The 27,920-nt window shown below is 42.5% G+C and overlaps 1 protein-coding gene across 1 annotated transcript in view; it reads left to right on the plus strand.

Annotated features, from left to right (window-relative positions):
- The window catches only part of LOC134647961 (uncharacterized), a 194,376-nt gene that overhangs the window by 144,222 nt on the left and 22,234 nt on the right, over positions 1 to 27,920 (plus strand). Inside the window, exons 9-14 of the mRNA XM_063502366.1 lie at positions 466 to 1,146; positions 1,540 to 3,146; positions 4,763 to 4,905; positions 6,749 to 6,946; positions 8,628 to 8,754; positions 10,606 to 10,784. Of these exons, the coding sequence (XP_063358436.1) occupies positions 466 to 1,146; positions 1,540 to 3,146; positions 4,763 to 4,905; positions 6,749 to 6,946; positions 8,628 to 8,754; positions 10,606 to 10,784 (2,935 nt within the window). The remainder of the gene's footprint in view (positions 1 to 465; positions 1,147 to 1,539; positions 3,147 to 4,762; positions 4,906 to 6,748; positions 6,947 to 8,627; positions 8,755 to 10,605; positions 10,785 to 27,920) is intronic.

Genomic DNA, 27,920 nt, shown 5'->3' on the forward strand with positions numbered 1-27,920 from the left:
TCAGTGGAGCAAGGTGTGCCGGAGGAGACCTTCGACTCAATCATCAGTGTGAACGGGATCACGACCGCCACGCAGACAACTTTTGTAAGTAACAGTGCACCCTTCATTGAGTGCCTCTGGCGATTTGCGTCAGTGGAGCGGCGTGTGCCGGAGGAGACCTTCGACTCAATCATCAGCATCAACGAGATCCTGATTGCCACGTAGACAACCTTTCTAAATAGCAGAACATCTTTTAATGAGTGCATCCAGCGATTTAGGCAAGCTGACGACGTCAGTGGAGCAGCGTATGCCGGGGGAGGCTTTCCGATAGCGCCCTTTCGATATAACTATAAATAATAATGTTTCGATATAACTATTGCACATTAATTCTTCTGAGTGTTTCTAAATGTAAAACAATTAGGTAACCTACGTTTCGGTTTGATAGTTCAGATAGTTGTAATTATCATATGAATGTTCCGTTTTCAGCCGAAAACAAGACATCAGCGACCTTACGGCTGGGAGAAAGACAACGAAAGCAACGGCTTCCACCTGCAGCTGGCGCCGGTGCCGGCGCACCGGTTCGCGTCGCTGCAGCACGGCGCGCGGCCGCCCGCCGCCGCCGACGCGGCCTGGCTGCCGCCGCGCGGCCCGCTCGCCTCCCCCAGCACCAGGTCTCCCGGCGTCGAGAGCCCGTCGGTCTTCCCCTTCATGGGCTTCTCCGCCGAGTTCAGCGACAAACCCTACAACGAGCACCCCGTCACCATCTACCCCGGCCCCAACATACAGTACAACCGCCAGTCCCACTCCCCCAGCAATGTTCAGAAGATATCGCCCTCGAATACCAAAAATCTGGAAAGAAACAAACGCGACACCCGATCCGACGGGGAGATGTTGTCGCCGAGGAGCAGAGTGCCTCCGCGGACTCTCGCCGGTTCTATGGAGAGACATAGAGAAGTGTGTAGAGGATCCTCGGAGGAGATAATGGAGATATGTAAGATGAGAGGTTCGAACCGCAGCAACGATGAGGAGCACTTTTCGGATGACTCGCTGGAGGAGTCGTTCCCGCCCCCGCCGCCCGCCGCCACCACGCCTTCGAAACGCAATTCCATAGCTTGGGAAGTGTCTCTCGATGGTGATGATCCTCTACTCACTCCAGGGAGCACGAAGGTACGAAAATCGTATTATGAAAAGTAATTTCTAAACCTAAATATTCAAATACATATATGAAAATCTCAGTGATCTTTTTATTTCTAATTAGAAGAAGCAATTTAACAATTTGTTCTGTTCTTGGGTGTATCTTCTTGCTAAAGAGTAGATACGCTCCCGCCTTTTGCATTTCTTAGCAACTACGATCTGGGTCTCTCATGAATAGAATAAAATAAGAACCAACTTTAATCCCTGTCGTTACTTTCAATCAGGATTATTAAGAAGTACATGAATCGAAATCGAAAAGTAGGAAGTAGTAAATATATCCAGGGGCAAAAAAACAGATTTCTTTTTGTTTCATATTTACTTATCATATTAAAATGCATTCTAAAGTTTTATAAATTATGTTCGCAGGTAATAGGAAGACGAAGAAGAAAGTCAGGTGACCAATCACACTCGAGCACGAGTTCGATACCACAGCGAGTGGATGACGAGTGGGGCGAGGAGTACTGGCCGCCGCCGCCGCCGCCGTGCGAGCCGCGCGCCACCCCCGCCTCGCCTTCCTCCGCCTTCCCCGCCTCCCCCGCCTCCCGCGCCTCCGCCTCGCCCGCCTCCGACGCCGACACCGACAGCCGCCGCGCCCAGGACCTCGCCTCCGGCACATACATCATCCGAAAAGGCAAAAACCGAAAGCAGCTCCCTAGTTTTAACAAAAATACGAACGGCAAACTCGCCAACACGAGCAGCCTCCTTCAAAACCGTAGTCTCAATAGAAGTCTAGACGCCGACAAATCCATGGACGGTTCGAGTATATCCATCAGCGGGTCGGGATCCGTCGGATCGTACAACTCTAGGCCGAGCTCAGATTTGAGCCTCCCGCAATCTCGATATAGCGTCGACTTGAATTCGAGATTGAGTCGCGAACTGAACACTCCCAATTCGAGATACAGCATAGACCTCTGCTACCCGAATTCGAGGCTGAGCAAGGAGATGACTTCCCCGAAATCGAGACTCAGCTTAGATCTCAACAACGGCCAGGACAGATATAACAACCAGGAATATTACGGCCACAGCCCCAAAAGTAGAAAAGTGCCGAGCGAGAGAAATACGCACTCGTCGAAGGGCAACATCGTCCAAAACAAACTATCGCCGCAGAACAGGTTCACCGATTTCAAAAAGTATTCTTCGACGTTCGATAACATTCAGTCACTAATTAAGGAAGGCAAAGTGGAAGAAACCCCGCCGACAGAATGTAACGAGACAGTGAACGAGCTGTCGACGGTACCTCCTAACATGGTACGAGTCGTTTCGTTGCCGACTCTGGGCGACGGTGAAGTGAGCGCGAGCCGCCAGGCCCTGATCACCACTGTAGAGGAGGAGGAGGAACGCGACCAGGAGAGCGGCGAACACGGCTCCAGCGGCGACACCTCGCCCCTCAGAAAGATCGAGAACAACATTAGCGCTATACTAAGTCAAGGACGGGACCAAAAACATTTTACACCCTATATACCTAAAGACTGGAATATCCATAAGGATGAATACTGTGATGAAGTATCTAAAGATATATTAGAAAACAATTTCCGTTATAGTTCTAGAGAGAGACAGAAGCGACACGACATACAGAAATCGTCGAGCCACAACGAGATTCAGAATCAGCGATCGATAGACCGGCGCGACCGGTCGTCGGGGCGGTCGAGCGGCATGCACAAGTCGACGAGCGCCAAGGACGTGCCGGCGGGGCTGGGGCGGCAGGCCTCCGACTCGGCCGTGTCGAGCGGCGACTTCCCGCTCAACGTGCAGATCGTGGAGCACGCGTGCCGGCACTACCCGCCGCCGCCGTCGCCGGCGCGCGAGCTGGGCCCGCTGCCGCAGACGCCGGAGTCGCCCAAGTTCCCGCCGCTGCCGCCGTCGCCGGTGCAGGAGGTGGACGACGAGTACACGGAGATCGTGCAGCCGGCGGACAAGCGGCACGTCAACAAGGCCGATACCCTGCCCACACCCACAATGGACTCCAGAAGAAGGTACGTACTTATTGATTATGTATAATTTAAATTATATTCATATTTATTTATTGCAACCATGGTATTTTTATAGATATTACAATGTTTGGGTAGTTCCACATGGACCCTGGGAGGGCATAGCAAAATTACATGCTCAGGATCTAATCTTAAATCTATGTACTGTATAATATAAAAGTAAATATATATAAGTAAATTTTTTTTAGAATAAAGTCGAATTGAATCAGTTAATTGTCAATATGTCTATTCAATACAAATAGGCAACGATTTAATTATTAAGTAATGTCTAGTTAATGAGTATATAGTAAATGAGTATATAGTACTGATTTAAATTATATTTTGCGCTCATTTAGTTTATAGATGTTAATTTCATAGGTATCTGATAACTAATATGCGTAATCACTTATAATTATGTCTGTTGTAAATAATGTATTCGTAATCTTTATAAGTATTTACCATCGCACACACTGTTAAGTGTTAACTGGCAGTTCGTAAACCTTATTACAAAAGGCATAAGGTTCACCGATGGACAGTTAAGAGTGTTGCTGTTTGTATAACTATTATATTAACTACCTGTAGGTAGAAAAGAAAAAATATTTTTTATTTTCTATTTATCACGACGGAGGCAAAAAACCGTACCATGGCCGTACGATGGCCATTTTAGACTTATAGACGATTACAACCCTACTGCATGTCAAGCGCTTGACAGGATGTACAAGACGTGCAGGTGTCACTAGCGCGTCCGTTATACATATTCCCCCTTATTCATAAACGTCTTCTAAGTTAATCAGCTGATGATCATCGTTTGTCCCTCTCTAAGGCATAACGACAGATGGTGACAAACGACGATCATCAACTGATTAAGTTAGCAGCCGTTTATGAATAACGCCAATTATGTATAAGGATTCACAGACTAAAGCTTTGGATTCCTCCGAAAACGGTGCCGTCATATGACGGCCGTCATATAGCGGCAGCAAAAGACGGCCGTCTTTACGGTGGCGACATGTGGAAAGTACCACGGCGTCATAACACACCGTCATCCACCAAGCTCAAAGCGGCAAATTTGAAAAATGTAGGCGCGATGGGATAACGGCCCATAGAAAATTTGAATTTCGCGCCTTTTCCTACTGACAAGATTTGCTTGATCATCTATAATTTACTTGGAGGATGAAATATCATCAGAAGAGGAAAATAATCGTAGTACGGAATCATTTATTCAAATCTCGTGTCATTTATTCAAAATGGCGTCACCGCTATTTAATAAAACGTTCACGAAACTATCGACAAGGTCATGACGACCGTCATCTTACGTTACGTTGACAATCAACGTAACGTAACGCCGTCTAGGAAACCGCACCATCTTGTTTACATAGACAACGTTCTAGTGACGTCAGTCAACGCTATATAGCGGCCGTAATATGACGGCACCATTTTCGGAGGAATCCAAAGCTTAAGGGACAAATGTCATCACAGTGCATCCTTGCGAACTTTCTCATCAGGAAGAACACACTACATATACGTTTAACAGTAAAACCCTTAACTGACGATTGGTGGACTATGTTTTTGCAATAAAATTTACGAACTGTCAGTTAATTTAATGGTTGTCTTTTGAATTCCAGGCCGTCGGAGCCGCCCGCAGTCCCGCCGCACCGCGACACCACCAACAGCCTGAAGACGCGCTCCATGGAAGCCGGCTACAACAAGAACCGTCGCAGCAGCAACTTCAAGAGCGGCTCCACGGACAGAAGAACGCTGCCGACAGGTAAGGGCCACCCCACATCTAGCGTCTTTCGAGCGTCGGCGTCTCGTCGGCGTCTACAAGTCTATGGCCCTGCTCGACGCAACGTCGACGCAACTGCGCAGCGACGTCATTTTCCATAGCGCTGACCGACGCCGACGCCCGAAAGACGCCAGATGTGGGGTGGCCCTAATGCGAAAGGATTCATGCCTCGCTGTCACTGATCTGATTAGTGTGAGGCCGCATACCCAATGTAGGATCCAGTCTGATAGGATGCGCATGTTCGTGTGATTGTGCCCTTGAGACGGCTGTACACAGGCCGTTAGAGCTGCATCATCAGCCTGAAGACGTACTCCATGGAGGTCCAACCAGAACGGCAGCAACTTCAATAGCGGCGTCTGCGGCTATTCGGAAAGAAGGACGCTGCCGACAGAATATATGCTTCGCTGACGTTTATCTGACGGCTCCGTAGTTTCCACGCAAGGTTGAAGCACACGATACGAACCGACATAAATTCATAACTACTCGCATACAAACTTAAGCTGCTGAAATCATAACTCTTCCCGTAATCAGTTAAAAATTCTGTGCAATAGGGACTGCGTGGGTTGGAAGTTCTGCCATCTAGTGAGCTGTATCTGTCCTGTGCCTGTGCTGCGTTCTACAGCAATAGAATAAAAATGCAAAAGTGCAATTATTTTCTTAACAAATTTTATATAAATGTTTTCTTAAAAAATGACAGTAGTGTATAAATGTGTATAGTCTTAGGTATATTGACAAAGAAAGTTTACAACTATTTTAGTTTTCTTGCCACGATAACAAAGTCGTTACCGCTTTTTATTAATTATCTATTGTTGTATCTAACCAAATTGCTGAGTTAAACAGTTTCGTTATCGAAATGTCAACCTTATTGCAGAACAATTAGAGTCCAAATTATAAATGACAGGAAGAGTTGAGTACTTGGAATTCGTCGTAGTAACGTCGCAAAAAGTGCACTTTCAAGCCTGCGCGACGTCACGTATGCTAATCAATTCTAATGTTATCGGTCGGACATTGTACCTATTCAGAGTGTATTCACCTTTTGTCTGTGTAGTAATGCTAAAGGGAAGTTAAACATCGTTCGACACACACATCACATCGTTCGTAACAGTATCCTGTTAAATTCCAAGGAAGTCTATTTAGTCTAGTTTACAATTTATCTAGGTATACGATTTCAAGCTAATATATGGTAATTTGCATCATAACTAATATTGAGGTACAAATGCTATAAATAATTATACATGGTACTAGGAACGCTTATTTAGTTTCGTCAATTCCGTCTGTCTGTCTGTCTGTCCGTCCGCGGCTTTGCTCCGTGACCGATAGTTCTAGAAATAGAAAGATGGCATGGATATATAAATAAATCATTACGACAAAGTAGTAAACTCGAAGCTAGAAATTTAAACTTACACATTCTTAAATATATACACTTAAACGGATATTATTTTTTGCCTCAACCTTATGATATGTGGGGTTTTCAGGTGGATAATTCTTTCAAAACGAATTGGGGTTTTCATTAATATTAATATTTTGTTCCGTACATACGCTATGGAATGTCTAATAAGCTAAGCTAGAACACTAAGTGGCGTAACAATCACGGAGCGTGACTGTAGGTACATAAACACTTATCGTACACAAGACAAATAAAAATCACTTGTGTGACTTTCCATACACCTTAGTATCCTTATACTAAAATCCGTTGCGTGCGATGCGGGCCTATGGACGCTTACCTTTAATCTGTCAGCTCCCACGGCTCATATATGAGCCAGAACGCTTATGGTGACGTCATATCGTGGGATTCGACAGGTTAACCTGTAATCACTTCCTTCAGACATGGGAGCGAGCGGCGCCAGGCGGCGCACGCTGCAGCGCCAGCACCGCGAGGCGCGCGGGCCGCTGCAGACGTCCGCCAGCCTGCCCGAGACGCCCGTGTTCGCGCGCGGCTGCGACGTGCCCCGCACGCCGCCCAGGAACTCCACCGGCACCGGCCCGCCGAGGAACAACACTATGACCTCCATTCACTCTATAGGTACACACGCCTAACTGTTAACCACAGACAATCCAACCTCTAGACATAGCATAGTCGCGCTACCCCCTCTGCCACACATACGGTAGCGTTACTCCATCTTCGAGTCAATCCCGTGCCGTGATTGGTCCGTGTCTTTGAACGGACCAATCACGGCACGGGATTCGCTTACCTCGTCCCCCCGCACCCCCGTATTTTTGGCAGCATCGGTTTCATGAAAGAATTGGCCTAAGCTCAGTCTAGAGGTTGGATAGTCAGTGCTGTAAACTAATCTAGTTGTAGGCAACCGCCAGCCTGCCATAGACGCCCGTGTTCGCGCGAGGATCCGATGTGCTGCGCACCGTGCAATCAACTGGCCCTCCCAGGAACATTACTTTGAACTCCATCCAGTATCTAAGGTACACTGTCTTTTGCGCTAACAGTATCACGCTGAAACCATCGATAGGTAGAACTCCTGCCGTGGCGCCTATGTTAACAACCCCCGCGCCTGTGGCAACAAACTGATCTTTGTATGACTACTTCAATGGTGTATGTTTGTTAGCCGAACAGCGAGCCGGGTATTAGGAAAACGTGATGGTACCATATTGAGGAGCCGTCCTCATTGTACCTCAAGCCGATCGTTTCATTCATAAATTAATAATCATGAGTTATGTTACCGTTGTTTTGAGTCGGGAGTTGCCTTAAAACGACTATTTTCTTGTTATACAACACTGAAGATTATTTATTTTGCTAACATTTCTCTCTCTCTCTCAAGTCTGTATCGATTTGTTTCGATAAAGTGTGGCGGCGTCACTATAAATAGGTATGGTATGTTCAACATCAAATTTCACGTTTATGGTCATTGATCACACGTTGCCACACTCTGTCACTTGCCAAATCGGTGCTGAGTTAATAGTTTGGACTGGCTCTAAGAAAATTTGTGAACATTTTGTGGGTTTTTCTTGCCATCCAGCATTTCGTTATCCCCGACTCAATTATGGAGGATAAATAAAATTACCAATGTTACCACTTTCCGTATTCCTGTTATGGAATTAATAAAATTGGGTTTCCCTTGCGCGCTGCGCTTCGTAACTAACGACAGGGACGCAGCAATAAGTAGAAGTGCGATGTAATGTACTAGGTATACCTGCGCTTGCACATGCGCTCTCATAAAGCAGGAGAAGCTTTTAGGAAAAAGAGCTAATTTCAAATAACTAATGTTGATTATTAGAAAGGCCGCATGGCGCCGAACCTAATAAACCTTCGATCTCATTATTCAATTCAATTCAATTCATGAACTTGAAGCGAGAATAATTTGACAAATATACAATTTGAAACTCAGGCGGCGAAAAATGGGAATGGAACTATGCTCACTATTAGTTGACTAATATTAACAAGTCAACACACGGCAACCCTGCCCCCTGGCTAAGAGCACAGGGCGGACACGCCATACATCAAAAATGATTTGCGTTTATATGTGTGCGCGGCACGTCTGTACACGCGTCATTGAGTTTCTGACGGAATCCTGACATGCTCTCAGTAGAGAGACTTACGCACACATTCATGTCGTTGCCTGTCGCGGGCGAGGTAATCCGAATCGGGGCGGAGCGGTGCGTGTCCGTTCTGTATGATAATACTATTACTTATTCTGTGCTAAGAGTATGAGGGACGAAAGAATAATATTTGTTTCTGAATTGTTCCACAGGGAGCAGTGTAACCCTGGGCGGTTATGGACGCGGCTCCATCGTGGGCCCCGCCGGCGTCAGCACGGGCGCCGACCTGCTGCGCCTCGGCGGGCCCCCGCGCGGCTGGTACCCGCGGCAGCGGCACCGGTCAGTATACTACACCGTACCGTCAGCACCCGCTGCTAAAGGGCTCCACGTGGGCCCCGCCGGCGTCAGCACGGGCGCCGACCTGCTGCGCCTCGGCGGGCCCCCGCGCGGCTGGTACCCGCGGCAGCGGCACCGGTCAGTATACTACACCGTACCGTCAGCACCCGCGGCTAAAGGGCTCCACGTGGGCCCCGCCGGCGTCAGCACGGGCGCCGACCTGCTGCGCCTCGGCGGGCCCCCGCGCGGCTGGTACCCGCGGCAGCGGCACCGGTCAGTATACTACACCGTACCGTCAGCACCCGCTGCTAAAGGGCTCCACGTGGGCCCCGCCGGCGTCAGCACGGGCGCCGACCTGCTGCGCCTCGGCGGGCCCCCGCGCGGCTGGTACCCGCGGCAACGGCACCGGTCAGTATACTACACCGTGCAGTCAGCACCCGCGGCTATAGGGCTCCACGTGGGCCCCGCCGGCGTCAGCACGGGCGCCGACCAGCTGCGCCTCGGCGGGCCCCCGCGCGGCTGGTACCCGCGGCAACGGCACCGGTCAGTATACTACACCGTGCAGTCAGCACCCGCGGCTATAGGGCTCCACGTGGGCCCCGCCGGCGTCAGCACGGGCGCCGACCTGCTGCGCCTCGGCGGGCCCCCGCGCGGCTGGTACCCGCGGCAGCGGCACCGGTCAGTATACTACACCGTACCGTCAGCACCCGCTGCTAAAGGGCTCCACGTGGGCCCCGCCGGCGTCAGCACGGGCGCCGACCTGCTGCGCCTCGGCGGGCCCCCGCGCGGCTGGTACCCGCGGCAACGGCACCGGTCAGTATACTACACCGTGCAGTCAGCACCCGCGGCTATAGGGCTCCACGTGGGCCCCGCCGGCGTCAGCACGGGCGCCGACCTGCTGCGCCTCGGCGGGCCCCCGCGCGGCTGGTACCCGCGGCAACGGCACCGGTCAGTATACTACACCGTGCAGTCAGCACCCGCGGCTATAGGGCTCCACGTGGGCCCCGCCGGCGTAAGCACGGGCGCCGACCTGCTGCGCCTCGGCGGGCCCCCGCGCGGCTGGTACCCGCGGCAGCGGCACCGGTCAGTATACTACACCGTACCGTCAGCACCCGCTGCTAAAGGGCTCCACGTGGACCCCGCCGGCGTCAGCACGGGCGCCGACCTGCTGCGCCTCGGCGGGCCCCCGCGCGGCTGGTACCCGCGGCAACGGCACCGGTCAGTATACTACACCGTGCAGTCAGCACCCGCGGCTAAAGGGCTCCACGGGCGTCAGCACGTCCCGTAGATCTTGCTCGGAACATGAGTAGGTATCTACGGGATCGCTGGGCAGGACAGCATGTGTATCATTGTTCGTGCAGCCGTGCCACATACGCATAGAGTATCCGAGCCGCTTAGGCCGCCCCATCTTACCAAATTCTCTTTGCTGCGACCAACTTGGGAGCGCAGTCTATTTAAGGCATGAAACCTAGATGACCCAGTTCTTCGAAACATTCTAAACGTAACCACGAAGACCATTTACTGGTAAGTATATAGTGTTAGTGTTCTATCGAACTTATGTCGATTTGATACCTTGATACCTATTTGGACAAAACTGAATATTAATTACTACTCTAAAATCTATTTTTTTATTCGGTAGACTAAAATGACATTTCATAGTATGAGATGACACATGAGGTTCATACTATGAAATGTCATTTCAGTCTACGGAATAAAAAAATAGACTTTACTTAAGCTTAAAAGAGCTAAATGTTAATTTTCTCACCCGGCGGTCCCGGCACTTTAATAAGCCTAACTTGAATGTACGTAATATTACCATAACTTTCGCAACCTAACCCGAGTCTGCGTCGGCAGGCCGGCTTCCATCGAGCACCTGGACCGACTAACCGCGTCGTCGAAGGCCGAGCAGGCGCCCTGGGAAGGCGCCGGCGCCCGCAAGCCGCTCACGCTGCCCCCCAACCTGACGCCCAAGTTCTTCCACAAGTCCCCCAGAGAGGCACTGCGTAGGGTCACCAGCTTATTAATACGAAAAGGTAAGACGCTTATAAAACTGTCAATTTATATTTTTCTCTAGATAGCACCCGACTCGATTAACCTCCGCGTGGATCAAATGCCAAAATTTGAACAGTTTGGTTAAAACAAATGTATGGCGGTCGGCGTAAGCGTCGTGTATGCACGCTCAGAACGTGCGTTTCCTGTAGGTCATGTTGAGAAAACCCGTAGATTTGGGGGGTGAGTAAATGTAATAATTTTAATATTAAAACGATTTGCTTAAATTACATGAAACCACGTCGTCGAGGAATAAAAAGAACATAAAAATGCTATACAAAGAAAATAGGGCGAGTAGACGTTTTATTTTATCTATAAAACAATTTTAGTTTTCTACTTACGAGTACGTAAGTATCCACCGGTCATAGATATAGCTAGGTAGGTAACCTACTTGAATGTTCATGTAAAATTTCATGTTATTTCAAAATGTTATTTTAAAATTAGAGGGTACTTAACTTCGATTGTATGGCGGCGGCTAGGTTCGTGTGACTTAAGTATTTCAATAATAGCCGGTCCTCGCTTCAACAAGGCAAAACAAGCTCAATATATGTCAACCAGGGCAACCATGCGGCCTAGCCAAGGCGAGGAATCGAGGATCGCTTGCACTTCGCTATCTTTATTCAATAATAAAGGACACATAGTTGCTTACATTTATATTCAGAACTATAATTATAGTTTGGATTAGTAACCTTAGTCACTAAGTACAAGAAATAATGTCATAGTTACCATGTAGGCACGGCACAGTTAAGTGACCAATCCCAGTCCCTAAGTCGTTAGAATAAGGTGTAAATTGGTCGGTTAACTGCACTGTTTAGGTAATATTACTATAAAAATAATATTATATTTACTTATAACGTTTTATGAATGAAGTAAGCTACGTCTGTTCCCCGTACTAGTATTAAACTGTATCACGGTGGAAACAGGATTCGCCATCCTCTGTTTTCAATATGTAAACAATCATTAAACAACATCATTTATATTTATTAGTTAAGTTAAATGTTACCCGTACACATGGGTAGCTTGACAAAAAACCGCATTCCGATGTTAGTTGCAGAAAGTGTAAACATGTAGTATATGCAAATGAAACACATTGTTCTTAAATTACTTAAGTATATGTAAGGATTCTTTATAGAATCGTTTTAATTTTTAAAGACATAGTTATTTGTTAGTATTTATTTCAGTTATCTATATCTACAGGTATATATATATATATATATATACCTGTAGATATAGGTATATATATATATATATATATATATATATATATATATATGTATACACGTTAATTAGGTTTTATACCAAGTACCTAAGATTGAAGTCAATAAGACACTTATCTTATATAAGTAATAACTATATTTAGTAATTTTAGAATGTACATATTCAGCTTTATTATTTACTTAATTATATAGGTATGTATTCGAAAACTGACACATGTATGAGACGTATGTAATAACACTAATAACTTCCTCAGTATGTTAAGTAGTTCATATTCAGCTATGATATTTACTTAATTCTATATATGTGTGTGTGTTAGTGTTGTTAAGTGTATGTGGGTGCGTATCTATAGGTGTGGGTTGTGTGTAAGTATTAGTGTGTGTATAAGTGTGTATAAGTGTGTATGCCAATTACTCATTTTATTAAACGTTCAGTGCTGTCGTAGTTTAAAAGTTTTAAGTATTCTTCTAATTTCAGCTTACAGGTATATGATGTAAGTGTTCTTAGGGTTGTAGTTTTACTAATTTTGTTATAGACTACTGGACCCAGAACAATAGTAAATCGTTTTGCAAACTTTGTACTATGCTTTGGAATGGAGTATACAATATCGTTTCTTCGTCTTGATTCATGGAAGTCATGAGGAGCTTTGTGCTGTGTAAGGATCAATTGCTTAATAAATAGTTGTCTGACGGTTAGGACCGAGATTTCACTGTACAATCTTGTAGTTGAATAGCTATCAAATCGCTTTGTGTCTCTCTATCCATATTAGTGTGACAGTGACAGTTGCGTTTCGTTCGCTACGTAGCATTAGCGATTGGCATGTTGTCTACGGGGCCAGTACCTTTGTATAGGCGACTCAGTCAGGATACTACGCCATACTGCATATGTACCTAATTGCTCAAATATAGTGCATAAAAGCTAAAGCAGTGGTTATCTTGTTTTGCCTTGTTTTCCTTCATTGGATTGGATCCTGGGATTGTTATAGAATATTATTAAACAATTCTATGATAAGTTTTTAAAATTAAACTGAAAATTAAGGAAGAAAAGCGTCTACTAATATCGCCATAATATCGCTGGTTGGAAAACCGATCATTGCCAATATTGCAATGCATGCTGACCGAATGACACCTCTAGTGATATCTAGCCACTCTTGCACCGAGACCACGAGATGAGTGAAATGTCAAGCTAGCTGGTCGCGTATGAGGTAATTCATCAAAACATAACTATTACACATCATGTAGCGCTCATAAGAATTTCTAGATACATATTTACAGCAGCTAAGGTATTGTTTCGAGGAATAAAACTAAATAATGTAGAGCAAACAAAACATTTCTTCTTCTTCCTCGCGTTGTCCCGGCATTTTTGCCACGGCTCATGGGAGCCTGGGGTCCGCTTGGCAAATAATCCCAGTAATTGGCGTGGGCACTAGTTTTTACGAAAGCGACTGCCATCTGACCTTCCAACCCAGAGGGTAAACTAGGCCCGTATTGGGATTAGTCCGGTTTCCTCACGATGTTTTCCTTCACCGAAAAGCGACTGGTAAATATCAAATGATATTTCGTACATAAGTTCCGAAAAACTCATCGGTACGAGCCGGGGTTCGAACCCGCGACCTCCGGATTGCAAGTCGCACGCTCTTACCGCTAGGCCACCAGCGCTTCAGAAAACAAAACATTTCGCGAAAAAAAGATTATTTAAACGTTTTCGGCGAAGTAAAGGATCCCCTATTACACGAAAATGCCACCAAAGCCTTCTAAGAACTAAGAAAATCTTAGGCGCATCGTCAACACCTATCAATAATATAGACAGTAGGTACCTACCTATAGTATTTCTTAGATATTGAATCTAGTTAGGGTAATTGTGTCTGTTTGCCGTCCAGTGCCTGTTTCCGTCCACTTGGCGGAGTTGCTACAAAGAATTGCGGAAAATTTGAATATAAACAAGCCTTCTCACACATGTTTGGATTTGTTGCAATCCATAATGTCTAAGCAATATTTTTACCAAAATAAAAGTGTTATTTGACAAATAGCGGCTTTAAAAAAAATTATGTAAGTGGCGGCATTGCATCCAGAGCTTGAAAACGTCATTTTGCAAGAAAAAAAAAGTGTTGGCGGCAAATGTTCACGGTAAGTTTATTAATTAATTTAACTAGTTTAAGCTACGTTATTGGCACATACTGCAACTTAAAAGTATAGTAAACGCAATTTTAAGTGTTTTTTATAGGTTTTTCATAATAATCTTTGATAAATTTAGTGGACGAGTACTGACATACTAATTTTGAAAAATATTTAGTTTCCGACCACACGGACGGTAACTGGAACAGCTAGGTGAGTATTTGTTATGATCGTTTTACTTCAAAAGACTTATAAACTACTATATATTTTCTCTTAAAATGATGTTTCTTGCTTATAAGATTATACATTTTAGTTTTCGTCCACGATTTTGTCAGTGTTGCTTGATTAAAATCATGTTTAAAATACGTGGTCGAAAACTAAAAATAGCTTTAAATATTGTTTCAGTTTCCGTCCATGTACTATGAGTGGTGTAGACGAGATTTATTATTACATGATTACTGAGGGCGAAAATAGCAATTCGTGGATGAGTTTCGATTTTGTTCGACGAAATGAAAGAATTGAACTGAGTCCGACAATGAGACGATTCCACGAATTGCTATTCCCACCGGAGCATAGTGGTTTGCCCCAAATAAGTTAAAATAGGCAATAAATTATTTAAGCATCAAGCATTACTCGAATCTTAATATAAAAAATGTCAAATCTTACGATTTTCCCTCCTTAATATCTCGCGCACGAGTGTGGAGCGGGCTTTAAAATAATTGAAATGTCTATGATTATTAAGCAGTATTTACACGATGTTACAAAATAGTCCTGCAAGAATGAGACATATAATTGTCTCCCTATCTCGCTCTATATCCTACAGCATGAACTGATAGCTGTACCAGGCCGTGTGGATGCTGGTTTAATAAGTATCTGTTTTTCGCTCTCACTTAAGCCCCGCATTCACACTCCTACCTTGTAGGCCGCCTCGTAGTCCGCCTCGTTGGGTAGGATTGTGTATGGGGGTTGTAGACTACGAGCCGTCCTACCGTTTAGCCGTTTGTAGGACGGCTCGTAGTCCACAACCCCCATACACAATCCTACCCAACGAGGCGGACTACGAGGCGGCCTACACGGTAGGAGTGTGAATGTGGTGTGACAATGTGTAGGGGTGAGAGATAGGTAAGGGATGGTACTCACAGCTAGTCCTTTGAATTGTCCAAATTACAGTGCACTGTTCACTCCTTTCACTCGCGTTTCGGGGCCCTTTGGTTTCGGAAGGCACACGCGACACTGAGGGTGCAGAACTTCACCCTTTCGAATTATTTTTGAAGAGTCCGGGACGCACACGCGCGATGTGTGTCAAGCTCGGAGCCAGATCGCATTCTGCCGAGCGTTCCCGAAAGATCGCCGTGAGTTATGATTTTGGGACGGGGAGGGTAGTTGGAAACTGCACATTGTCACATCCCCCCCCACTTAATCTCGAACAGTATGGCTTCAATTGGGATATATTTACTCTTTTTACAACATTATTTGAATTCGGCTTAATTAGCGCGGCTTGACCGTTTGTAATATTTTTAATTGTATATGGCCCTGACCACCGCGGACAAAACGCGGCGCATACTCCTCGATCGGCGTTTGTAAGCGGAAAACATTTCGCGAGTACTTGTTGCCCTACATTAAAAATATTGGCTCTCCTACGATTATTATAATAATGCTCTTGTCTCTCATGTGCAGCGTTTAACTTCCGAACTACTGTAGTTTGTTCGTGGTTATGGGTCGAGTTACCTTCAGAAATTATTTTATCTAATTCCCACCTATTTTCTAAAGGACTTCTAATTTCCCGCCCGAGAAAAATAGATGATGGTGTACGATTTGAACTCTCATGGACTGCGGTGTTGAGAGCAAGCTGGAAATTAGGTAGCGACTCGTCCCATATAGATTTCGTTTTCCTACAATAAATATTTAACATTATACTCAAATTTCGATTTACGCGTTCCACTGCATTTGCCTGTGGGTAATACGGAGATATTTTAACATCATTAATTCCCCAAACATGGCACATTTGTTTAAATACGTCGGCTGTGAAATGTGTTGCGTTATCAGATACGATAGTTCGCGGCGGTCCGTAATTCGCCCACACGAGCCTCGACAGCGCGCGCACGGTGTTAGCAGCGGTCGCCGCCCGTACTGCAATCAACTGAACCCACTTTGAGTAGCCGTCCAAAATAACCAAAATATATTTGTTTCCGTTCTTTGATATCGGAAATGGTCCTTTGTAATCTATATAAACTCTTTCCCAAGTTTCGGTAGGTACAGTTGATGACATCAAACCAACCGGTTTCTTATTTAATGGTTTTGTCGTTTGACAAAGCAAACACGACCTTACGTACTCTTTAATATCCGTATACAAGTTCTTCCACCAAAAAATACTGGCTATTCTATTTAAGGTTTTTGTTATCCCTAGATGACCAGCTATATCTTGATCATGATAATAATTTAAAATTACATTTTTTAAATGAATAGGTAATACTATTCGCCATTTGTTTGTTTTCCCTAATTGCCGGCACAATAACTCGTTTTTAATTTTATATTTTGGAACCCTAGTCCCACCATTAATTTGAATAATTAAATCATTGCAAAATTTGTCATTTACCTGGTGTCTTATAAGCGAATCATTAGTAACGGGGTATTCCTGAAGCGCGGAACAATTGACTTCATCCGTTCCTTCGTACATACGGCTCAAACAATCGGCTACGTTATTACTACTGCCCTTAATATGTTTAATATCAAATTTAAATCTGGACAGAAGAAGTATCCATCTCCCTAACTTTCCAATCTGTTTAGGATGTTCAAAAAGCCAAGATAATGCAGCATTATCGGTTTGAAGTTCAAACGGCGCGACTTCTAAATATTGTTTAAATTTAGTGACTCCGAATACGGCGGCGGCACACTCTAGTTCGTAGACCGTCTGGCGACGTTCGGCGCTCGACAGCGTGCGGCTCGCGTAACACACCGGCGCCAGGGCCCCGTCCACTTCCTGCTGAAGCACAGCTCCAAGAGCTGTTCCAGATGCATCACTTTGTAAAATAAATTTTTTTGAGAAGTCAGGAAACCTCAAAACGTTAGGTGAAACCAATTGCTGTTTTAATCGTGCGAATGCGTCAACCTGTTTAGGCCCCCAGATGTACTTGGCATCTTTTTTTTTTAACAAATTTAACGGTTCGGCAAGTTCCGAATATCGAGGAATAAATTTTGCATAGAAGCTAGTCATCCCCAAAAATGTTTTTAGCTGTTTTAAATTTTTCGGTTCCGGATAGTTTACAACGACACTTATTTTATCGGGGTCGACGGCTAAACCGGAATAACTAATATTATACCCTAAAAACTGTACCGACTCTTTACATAGTTTTAATTTTTTTTGGGTTGACTGTTAACCCTGCTTTACCAAGTCTACTCAACACCTCGTCTAGGTGTTGCACGTGCGATTCCTTGTCTTTGGAAAAAACACAAATGTCGTCCACAAATGGGATTATATACTTGTATTTTATATCACCAAATATCATATCGACCACCCTGTTTAATGACTGCGGACTTACACAGAGCCCGAAAGGAACATATTTGTACTGAAATAACCCAAAGGGGCATATAAACGCTGTAACCGGCTTAGATTCGTCGCTTAACGGTATCTGATGAAATGAGCTGTTAAGATCAATTATTGAAAAATACCTAGCCCCGCCTAAATACTGGAAAACTGATTCAATCGACGGCATTGGATAACTGTCGTATACAATCTTCTTATTTACCGCCCTGTAATCGCAGCAAAGTCGCTTGCCACCACTGGCTTTGTCGATTAAAAATGCTGGTGACGCATATGGTGAACTCGATTTTTCAATGATACCTTTATCAAGAAGTTGTTTAATATGTGCCTCCATTTCCGTGGCTTTCGGCGGCGACAGCGGATAAAATCGTGAGCGAACCGGAACATTATCAATGAGTTTTATCTCATAGTTCAGGATGTTAGTTTTACCTAATTTTTCCGTTACGACTTCTTTGTGTTTTCCTAATAAATTTTCTATTTTACCTCCAATTTCCTCATCGTTTTGAATGCTGTTAAACTGTACTATATCTTGCTGCTCTTCATTTTTCAACAATGGTATTTTATAATGCGGCATAAAGTCAAATATCACGTATCCATAAAATGGATATGGGACTAGTTTTGTTTTGTTAATAAAATCGCATCCTAATATAACAGGTGCAATTAAACTCGGTGCTACTGTAAATTCAAATTTCCAAGTAAACTTATCAATTGAAATCAATACGGTTATAACTTCGGTAGCTGTAAAAACTTGTCGCCTAGCGGTAGTACATTGAATATTGCACCGCGACGTAACCACCTTACGACGACCTTTGAGTTTATCTGCTAAGTCCTGAGTAATAAATGACCGAAACGCGCCCGAGTCCACTAACGCGGTAAGAATATTATTACAAATAACTACTTGTAAGCATGGTTTATTGGTTTCCCTATAACTAATTATTTTGCCACCTTCTTGGACTACTGCGAGAGGAAGCTGACGGTGGATATCGTTGCTTACTCCCTGTTCGCGTTTCCCGCGTAATTTGACTGTGTCTGTAAACGTCTACGACGCTGTTCACAATCACGCCCGAAATGACCATAAGAATTGCATTCATAACAACGTGGGCCGCGCTGCGTTGTTTGAACCTGATTAGCAACCGATGTATTTGCGTTAGGCAAGCCCGACCCGCCGGCGGTGACCTCTCGCTCGCCCCCATGCGCTAACCGGTTCCCGCGCGAAAACGATGCACTCGACTCCCGTGCCGGTTGACCATATTGCCGATACGTATTACTACCAACATTTAACTGGTTCCGGTGATAAAAGTTATGCGAGTTTTGTGAATGCAATTTGTCTCGTAAAAGAGCGCCCTCGACCTCACTACTTATTTGCGCTAATTGCGACATGTCCTTTATGTCCATAGGGTTGCATTTAATGTAATAATATATCCTTGGAGAAATTCTACTTAATATAGTTTGCATTAACATTTCCTCTGACCAGCCCAGATTGAGCGCCTTCGCCACCGCAACTACAGAATGCGCAAACTCTAATAATGTTTCGGACTCATATTGATAACGCAAGCACATTTCATTTTTTAACGTTTCAATATGTATCGGAGATAAAACCTCGCTTAAAATCAGTATTTTAATATCTTGCCAATTATGTAACGCGGCTGCCCGACGGAACCACCAATCCGCCAGAAACCCAGTTGTCCTGGTCATTATCCAGGTCACATACTCTGACTGGGGAACTAGCTGGAGTTGAGTAATTTTATCGACGCTGATAATAAATTTAATAAGTTGTTTAGCCACCTTGCCATCACAAGTTGGTAACTCCGCGAGCATTTTTTGCAACACTTTTAACTTATTTTTATCGACTCGATTATGTTCACCTACCGCGTTCGCGGGTGACTCGACCTTTTGACCGTTAAGGCACGTCGATGGAGTATGCGACATTTTTTCTGTTTCAATCGTATTAATTCGTTTCTTTAACTCTGATATTTGATTATTTTGCGACTCAATCTTTTCCTGTAATTGTCTAATAGCCGGATTCAAATTTTCCAAATTTAACGACTTAAAATATTTAAACATGTCCGACACTCGAGTAACGGTTTTTTCTTCTGTGTCGGACATTTTGTTACCGATACGTACTAATTAATGCCAAACAAGAAAATATTAGACCTAATTCGGGGTTTCGCAACCTCCACCAATTGTGACAATGTGTAGGGGTGAGAGATAGGTAAGGGATGGTACTCACAGCTAGTCCTTTGAATTGTCCAAATTACAGTGCACTGTTCACTCCTTTCACTCGCGTTTCGGGGCCCTTTGGTTTCGGAAGGCACACGCGACACTGAGGGTGCAGAACTTCACCCTTTCGAATTATTTTTGAAGAGTCCGGGACGCACACGCGCGATGTGTGTCAAGCTCGGAGCCAGATCGCATTCTGCCGAGCGTTCCCGAAAGATCGCCGTGAGTTATGATTTTGGGACGGGGAGGGTAGTTGGAAACTGCACATTGTCACAGTGGGGCTTTATAAAACTGCGTCCTTAAAAGCCATCTCTTTCTCGCTCTCACTCATGGGTGCGGTTGTCTGTTACACGGCTTTAATGGACGTACATACGGCGGATCACCTTACACACGATCGAACGTGCGCCGGACCGCAAAGTCACGGTCCGGGCGTCTGTAAGGCCAAGCGCGCACCACGATTTTAATTTTTGCGAGACGATTTTAGAATCGCGCTGTAATTTATCGCAGAAAATAGCTGTATTCTTTTAATATAGTTTTTAATTCAATGGCTTGTTAAAATGTATAACGCCTTTAGTGTTAGAAATTTTAATTTGTTTTATGCTGTTATTAACATTAATATTTTACATATTATTTATCATAAATTCTTTATAAGGCACATACACGACACGAGCTGTTTTTCTAAAGAATTTCAGTGCCTAAATCTCTATGGTCACTTAATTAATTCAGAATGAACTCCCTGACGACTATGACCATACATAGAGATCTTTTCCTACAAAAAAATAAATTATTGAATGACCATGTATATTGAGACTCTGAATTTCTCAAATAATAATATTATCTAAAGTTGATAAATAGATTGTATTAGATTGTTAGTAATTTAAGAAAAACGAGTTAAATATCTGTAATTAATAAATTAAAAGTGGGTAGGTATTATAATTATAACTGGTGTTTATCTTAATAATGCATCTGCATTCGTTTTTCCTATACATAAATTAACACAAGAAAACAAATAACTATCATATATTTAAGTGGGTATTTCATGATAAATTTTACTGTCCAGCTACTCTGGCAGCTCCGATAAGTTGATGAAAACTAACGCAACGACCCTATATACAACAAAACTAAGTCGGTACTAGTAACGTACATAGCTTAAAAATAAATGATTCCTTATTATATTGATATTATATATTATAAATGCGAATGTAACACTGTTTGTCGGTCTGAGTCCTGAGGAAGGAAATATATATAAATATTTATCACGAAAATAACCATTCTACGCGGTCGAAGTCACGGGCAGAAGCTAGTAACTAACTAAGAATTATCTATATAACATAAAAACAAAAAATAAAGATAGGTATAATTGATTTTCAATGCAATAATGCACCCTACAGTACTTTTTCATACAGTGGACGAAAACTGACTCATACGTGGACGAAAAGTAGCTCACAGGCGGACGGAAACTGAAATAACCCTACTTTTTCATAATATATTTTTTATGAAATAAACCGTAAATATTATTTAAGGTCACGTAATATTAACCTAAAATAGACAATATGAGCAATACAAACAAATATAGCACATTTAAGTAAGACTACTTAAATATTTTTTTTTAGCATTTCAAAGTAGACATCTCCTATAATTGGACGGTATCTGACACAATTACCCTATATAAGATTTATTGTACGCTCGAAATGGACAAAATTGTTGATACCTTTATAATTTATAACATGTTATAGGTACTTTTTACACAATTTTGACAATAAAATATTATCTTATCTTATCTTATTTTAGAATGGCATACTGGGGTATGCGTTAAACGAACGAATATGTCGAAATTATCTGTTAGGCTAATTATAACCATCCGAATGTGTTCCGATGAGTAATGAGTTAATGACATGACTGTTCTGGTAGCCGTTAGACCACATGCGTAGATATGTTCGAACCGAACCTAATCGCATATTTATCCTTGTCGTTGTTGTCATGTGGCCGGAATTTGAAATTGTTTTTCCTAATGCCTTATAAGGGAGAAACAATGGAATTGGATGTGGCTCGACAAATATTCAACTTGTTTGTACATTACAAAATACCTACAAAATGCATTACTAACATTAGTATTAACGCGAAGTTTGAATTTAATCTTGTATGTTTCCTGGTAATTATCGTAGAAATAGTTTTCCTATATAAACCATAAGGAAGAAGCAATTGATGGAAATGGATGTGACTTGACAGGCAACATTTTAATTATCGAGTTATTTCATGTTATAAATTATGAGGAAAACCACAAGTTAGCACTATAGTTACCAATTTTTCTGTAGTATTTCCGTTAAATTCAAGTTTCGAACACACTTATGTTAAATCTAGATCGCATTTAAAAATTAGCCAAATTAAGTGTCAGTTAAATACGTCTGCTAAAAAACTCTCATCAAGCTGAAAGCTTAGTCATAAAAACATTTTAATTAGTAAAGTAATTAACCGATAACGGTGCTATGGCTCATAAATAAACATGCGACTGCAGCTTACTGGACAGTGAACATATTTTTAATATTTTACCTAAGTAAAAAAATCGACCAAGAGCATCTCGGGCCATGCTCAGTGTAGGGTTTCGTAGTTACCAGTGTTACCATTCTGTCAGAACAGGCCAAACGGGAGCTATTAGTAAGTATCATGTACATTACAAGCATAATAAAAGATACTATTAAGAGAGTACCTTCGCACTCTTTACGAATTGTAGGTGTACCTACGTCTTTTTACTAAGAAGATTTTTTTTTCCAATAACTCATAAACGGCTGGGCCGATAATGTTCGCTATAGTTTTCATTGAAAATATTTACTAAGTAAGCTATTTTAACTCGTAAACTAGAATCTACAAAGTGGGACCTTCTAAATTTTATTAAATAATACGAGTACCAATCGTATTTTAAACGGACATGACGGACATCATCAACGTCTTCAACAAAAACTAGTTCCTAGTGCGCATACTAGATGGCGCCACCGGTATGTCACGCCGCTGTTTAGTCACAATGTGATCAATGAAGTCATCAACAAAGTACGTTACTATCCATATCCATACCTTGGTATAGCAACACATGAATAGTGTAAAATTTTACCTAGCGCTATTATGTGATAAAACAGGTGCATAATATGTATCTACATACTTATAGTCAAAGCAGACGCGATTAAAGTATTAAGATGTTTTGAGATACCTTTTGTAGAGTTTTATTTTAAACATTACCGTTACAAACGCATTCAATTTATTTATAATTATTGTAATCTATACCTACGAGTACGTACGTTTGAGTCGAGTGTCGACCAAATGCAAGTCTAACAGGAAAACAGCAGGTCCATAGTCCATATTAAGTTTGGTTGCATGTACCGTACCTACCTATTATTAATTAGTCGTTAGATACCTACATGTTGGATTAATCATTACCTTACCTGTGATTTAAAGTTTACAACACTTCTATCTACCCGGTCCATCCACGTCGCGCTTCTTACTTCTGAGATTATTCCAATTGAAATAGATCGACTCATCCAAACCGTACAACAATAAGGCGCTAACAATCGCGAGGGCCTAAAAAGTTCAGCAGCACAATAGCGAATAGCATACAATAGCGATTCTATTACCTGCGACATCAATTATTATGTGCATAATCGTATGGCATGGCGCGGTGCAGTGTCAATCACACACAGCCGTTGCTTGCGAAGAACCTGTATTATATATGTTATGGACCAAGTGATAAATCGGGCATTTTTCATAGTGCCATGATGACCAATATGAGATATATAGCTTGTCATTATTCATAATGCCCGGGCATTATACATAATGCCCTCATTAATCACTTGGTCTATAACATATATATACCACTTGCCAAGCGTTTGGTTAAGTATAACCAGTGTTAACTGTGACCATGAGATATGTAACAACTATATGCGCAATCAGGGATCTCACTTAGATTGACAGAGTCGAACACTCGGAAAAGCAATCAGAACAAAAGTCCAGGCGTGACTCACATGAGGGTGGATGGGGGCATGCTAATCTTCACTAACTTCATGATTACTAAATAACATATAGGTACTTATAGCCATAACAACGTGTAACGCTTTATCTCCGTTCCAACGCGACCTTTGTGCGTCATTCTAACCGTCGACCGGATTCGCGATAAGCCGGAGCTCGAATTGAACGCAAATATTGGAACGTTAGAAAGTATCTATCTCGAGTTCCAGTAAATAACGAGCCCGTAGAACCGGTCGCTGCCAAAGACGGCAACCGGTCAGGCCACGGGGCCAAGAGCGAGTCGCCACCCGTCAGTGCTACGCCCTACATACGGCCTGACTACTTCGTAGTTCGTATCGTGTCGTGTTTATGCACTGGAAATTTAAAACTCTGCATTTATACCATTTATTTAGTGTAGCTGTAGATATACACTCTTTCTACTATATTTATATGTAGGTACGCGAAACAACCGACTATTTAGACATTGCCACAATCACATAGACAAACTTATGCTTCGGCAAGCAAGTCACCAAGTTTTCAAGTTTACCATAAATAGTTTCAGTCTCAATCAAAATTCAAAACCATATCAAAACCACCTGCCTAACTGACACTTGACAGCAACAAATTGAAACGCATTAAAATAAAATAAAAGAGTTTACAACATTTTTCGTCGCCTCAAATTGAACTCTCATATTTTCGGCTGCAACGAAAATTCTTCGGAACGTTGCCAGTTAAAGATCTATTTTTAGAAAGTGTTTTTCCTAAGGATTTCGAAATTTGTAACTCATCGCTGGTTATTTTCAATTGGCCACTAGTTGCTTACGATGGTGCTAGTTGCTTACTCTCTTATACCAAGGGCAATTGGTGACGCTTACGCTTAATCCAGTATTCCAGTCTGATATTTCAAAGACATTGCGGACGAGTTACAGCATGGCTATCGAAAAGTTGATGATAACGTAATCTGCTATCATCGTATCGGTATAGATAACAGGGTGTAATCGAAAACTTTATCTTAATCATTGTTATCTTGACTGGTTAGGTACATTTCTTGCCGAATAAAGGAGCTGTGTACATTTTGGGTTTATAGGTACAATCCATTCTAATGGCGCTATTCATAAACACATTACTGGCCCGAATTAGCTATTATATGAATCGTTTGTCTTTATCTGTCATTTTGACTTATGTATTTTTAAGAAAGGGATAAAACATAATTTAACCAAGTCAGGCGCAAACAAGCGTCGCTATATTCTGCGTCCTTCACCTGTTTACTAGCCCAGGAATACACAACAATTTTCTGCGGTGATGTTTTGTGTTACCTATTCATAGTATTCATACTCATAACTCATACCAAAGTATTAAAGCTAAAATAAATAGCGTAATTAAAAACCAATAGTGGATCTATTTGCTGTTATATAATATCCTCTGTATTCCGTATCTTCAATGATACTACCGCCGATATTTTGTGCACATTTAAGTAACGGTGTAGCATGCCACACTAATACGCAGCGAAATTCAATGCTGACTCAGCGAGTAAGATGTCGGCAGATGATTAATTTTACTTCGGCTATTGAGTGCCTCGCCTCAGGAGACCAGTATAAGTGTGAACCCATATTACGCATAATCACTACTAATCTCGAAGTCAATACATACTAGGGACGACTTAAGAGACGCCAAAGAATGTTGTGGGAATATAGGTAGCTGCTTGGAGACTGATATTTTTATATTGTCCCTTGTACTATTGTCATTCGCCTCTGTTCATTGTAATCGAGCCCACGGCTTGCATGCAAATGGCGATACATCCGTCTTCGCCCGAATCTATGAACCAACCTACATCCGGTTTGGATGACATCAACACTCGCATACTTCCAACACTACAATTTTATTGTTTTTACTTACTTATTTATCTTTGGAAAACTGTATTTATTTTAAATATGTATTAGTCATTACGTGTGTAGACTTGTAGAATACCTATACCAAATACCAATAGGTACGTACCAACTAACTATAATTGTGATAAATTTTTAAACGGAGAAAACTGCTTGTAGTCAGGTTAGTATGGATAGACGTCATATTCCAATGCAAAGTTTTAATGAAGTAGGTAGATATAATCTACGTACTTGTTAACATTTATATATTACTTGATAAAGTTGAATTGAAAAGTTGTGTTTAATCACGCAAACGTACGAGTATACTCGTATGCGCTTGCTATATATTTTTCTTGTCAATGTAATTTGCGACATATTACGATGATATTAAATTTCGTTTTGCGCCGCGTTAATCTTCGAGACGAATGACCTTAAAAAACATAAGATTCCTTTTATAGTATGAATGCGTCGACATAACCATCCGCGGTCCGTACCATATGGCAGCACGAAATACACTTGTGTACAACAGTTTTATTTAAACGCAAACAAGCTCACCGTACCTATACTCCATATATCAATATTATATTTATCTACGAGTATCCATTTATAAATTCAAAAATAATTATGTATCTCACCTCACCTGTCACCTTATTCTAATATTTTCGGTACCTAGGTACTTAATTATAGGTTGATTAGGTATATGAACAGCAGATACAGTCGATGTTAACTTTGCCTGGAAATGCCTGTTTGTACAGAATGTACCTATAATATGTGTGGTTTTAATTAACGTAGTTGTTAATACGTAAATACTTACTATACTTATAGTACAGCACAGCTATTTACCTTACCTATAACGTGACTTTAGTGGCGTGACTTCAAACAGACGTATTGAACACCTGCTCCGTTATCTTGATCTCCGCTAGTCCTCCATGCATTTTGAGTTTTAACGTCTTTTTGTGATACATTTAGAGCATGTTGGTGCGTCCATTAATAGTGACGTTAGTGACACCAACATTTGTTAACATTTCTAACTATCAATCAATTGATACGAGCTGATACCGAATCTCTATGATTGGTACAAAAATTTTCCAGCTTTTGTTAATTTAACCACGTTATGGAAATTATTAATTAGAACATCTACATAACAGCGAAGTTGCACGCGACGATACAGTGCCTAGCCATGGTATCCTTTGGTACCACACGCGTGAGTACGGCCTCGTAGTAATCCAATATGGTCTGTGCTGCACTCCGGTCTGATTGGCTCTTTGGCTAACTTGTTACCTACAAGATGTATCATGTTCGCATTCTGAGCAAACAGATCCCAATGTCACTAAACGCATATGTATAATTCTGCCTCACCACACATTAAAAACGAACACGTTAGCAATAGCCATTGGTTTATAATCATCAGCCCTAGTAGTAGTGCGAAAGTGACGGGCATAGTGATAGTCGATAAAAATGGAACCGTGCTGAGCCCGCTGGACTCGTTCATTTGTTTGCCGTATTTTTGGGTTATGAATTTCAAATTCAAACTGAAGCCAGCATATCAATGTTACGGCGTTACGGCTGTTACGTGTGGTGAAGCAGGACTAAAGTATTGCCAGTACGTACTAAAGTACGTACCCCGTGATAAATCACGCGAAATCCATTTAATAATGATTAGGTACCTAACGCTAATTTACTAAATCTGTTGCTGGCCAATAATCGCTTTGTTTATGTAGGTATACATATTATCGGAATATCACGAGGTTAGTTTGTTAAAACGCACCAATAATAAAGGTCGATTGATAGGTACCTATTTTGTTTGTATTCATTTAATAAAGTAATTAGCAGTGTCCTTGTTTAAATATCCCAACAGAGACCAGTAAACAGGAAAATATAACGTTACCTTGTCCCACATATATTATAGACAACATATTCTTAGGAATATTTTATTTATCATGAACGGACAACTACTGGGAAAATCTAAATTTCTCTCTTTTGCATTGTTCGAGTGACGGTGGCCACGGTGGTAAAATTTTGTCTAAAGGGACCCACTGATTACCAGTCCGCCGGACGATATCGGCCTGTCAGTTGTTCGGAACTGTCAACTTTTTGTTCTAACTGACAGGCCGATATCGTCCGGCGCACTGTTAATCAGTGGGCCCCTTAATCTGCAGTGTCTGTTGCTAG

Source organism: Cydia amplana, chromosome 5 (genome assembly GCF_948474715.1).
Source record: "Cydia amplana chromosome 5, ilCydAmpl1.1, whole genome shotgun sequence".
Classification (NCBI taxonomy): domain Eukaryota; kingdom Metazoa; phylum Arthropoda; class Insecta; order Lepidoptera; family Tortricidae; genus Cydia; species Cydia amplana.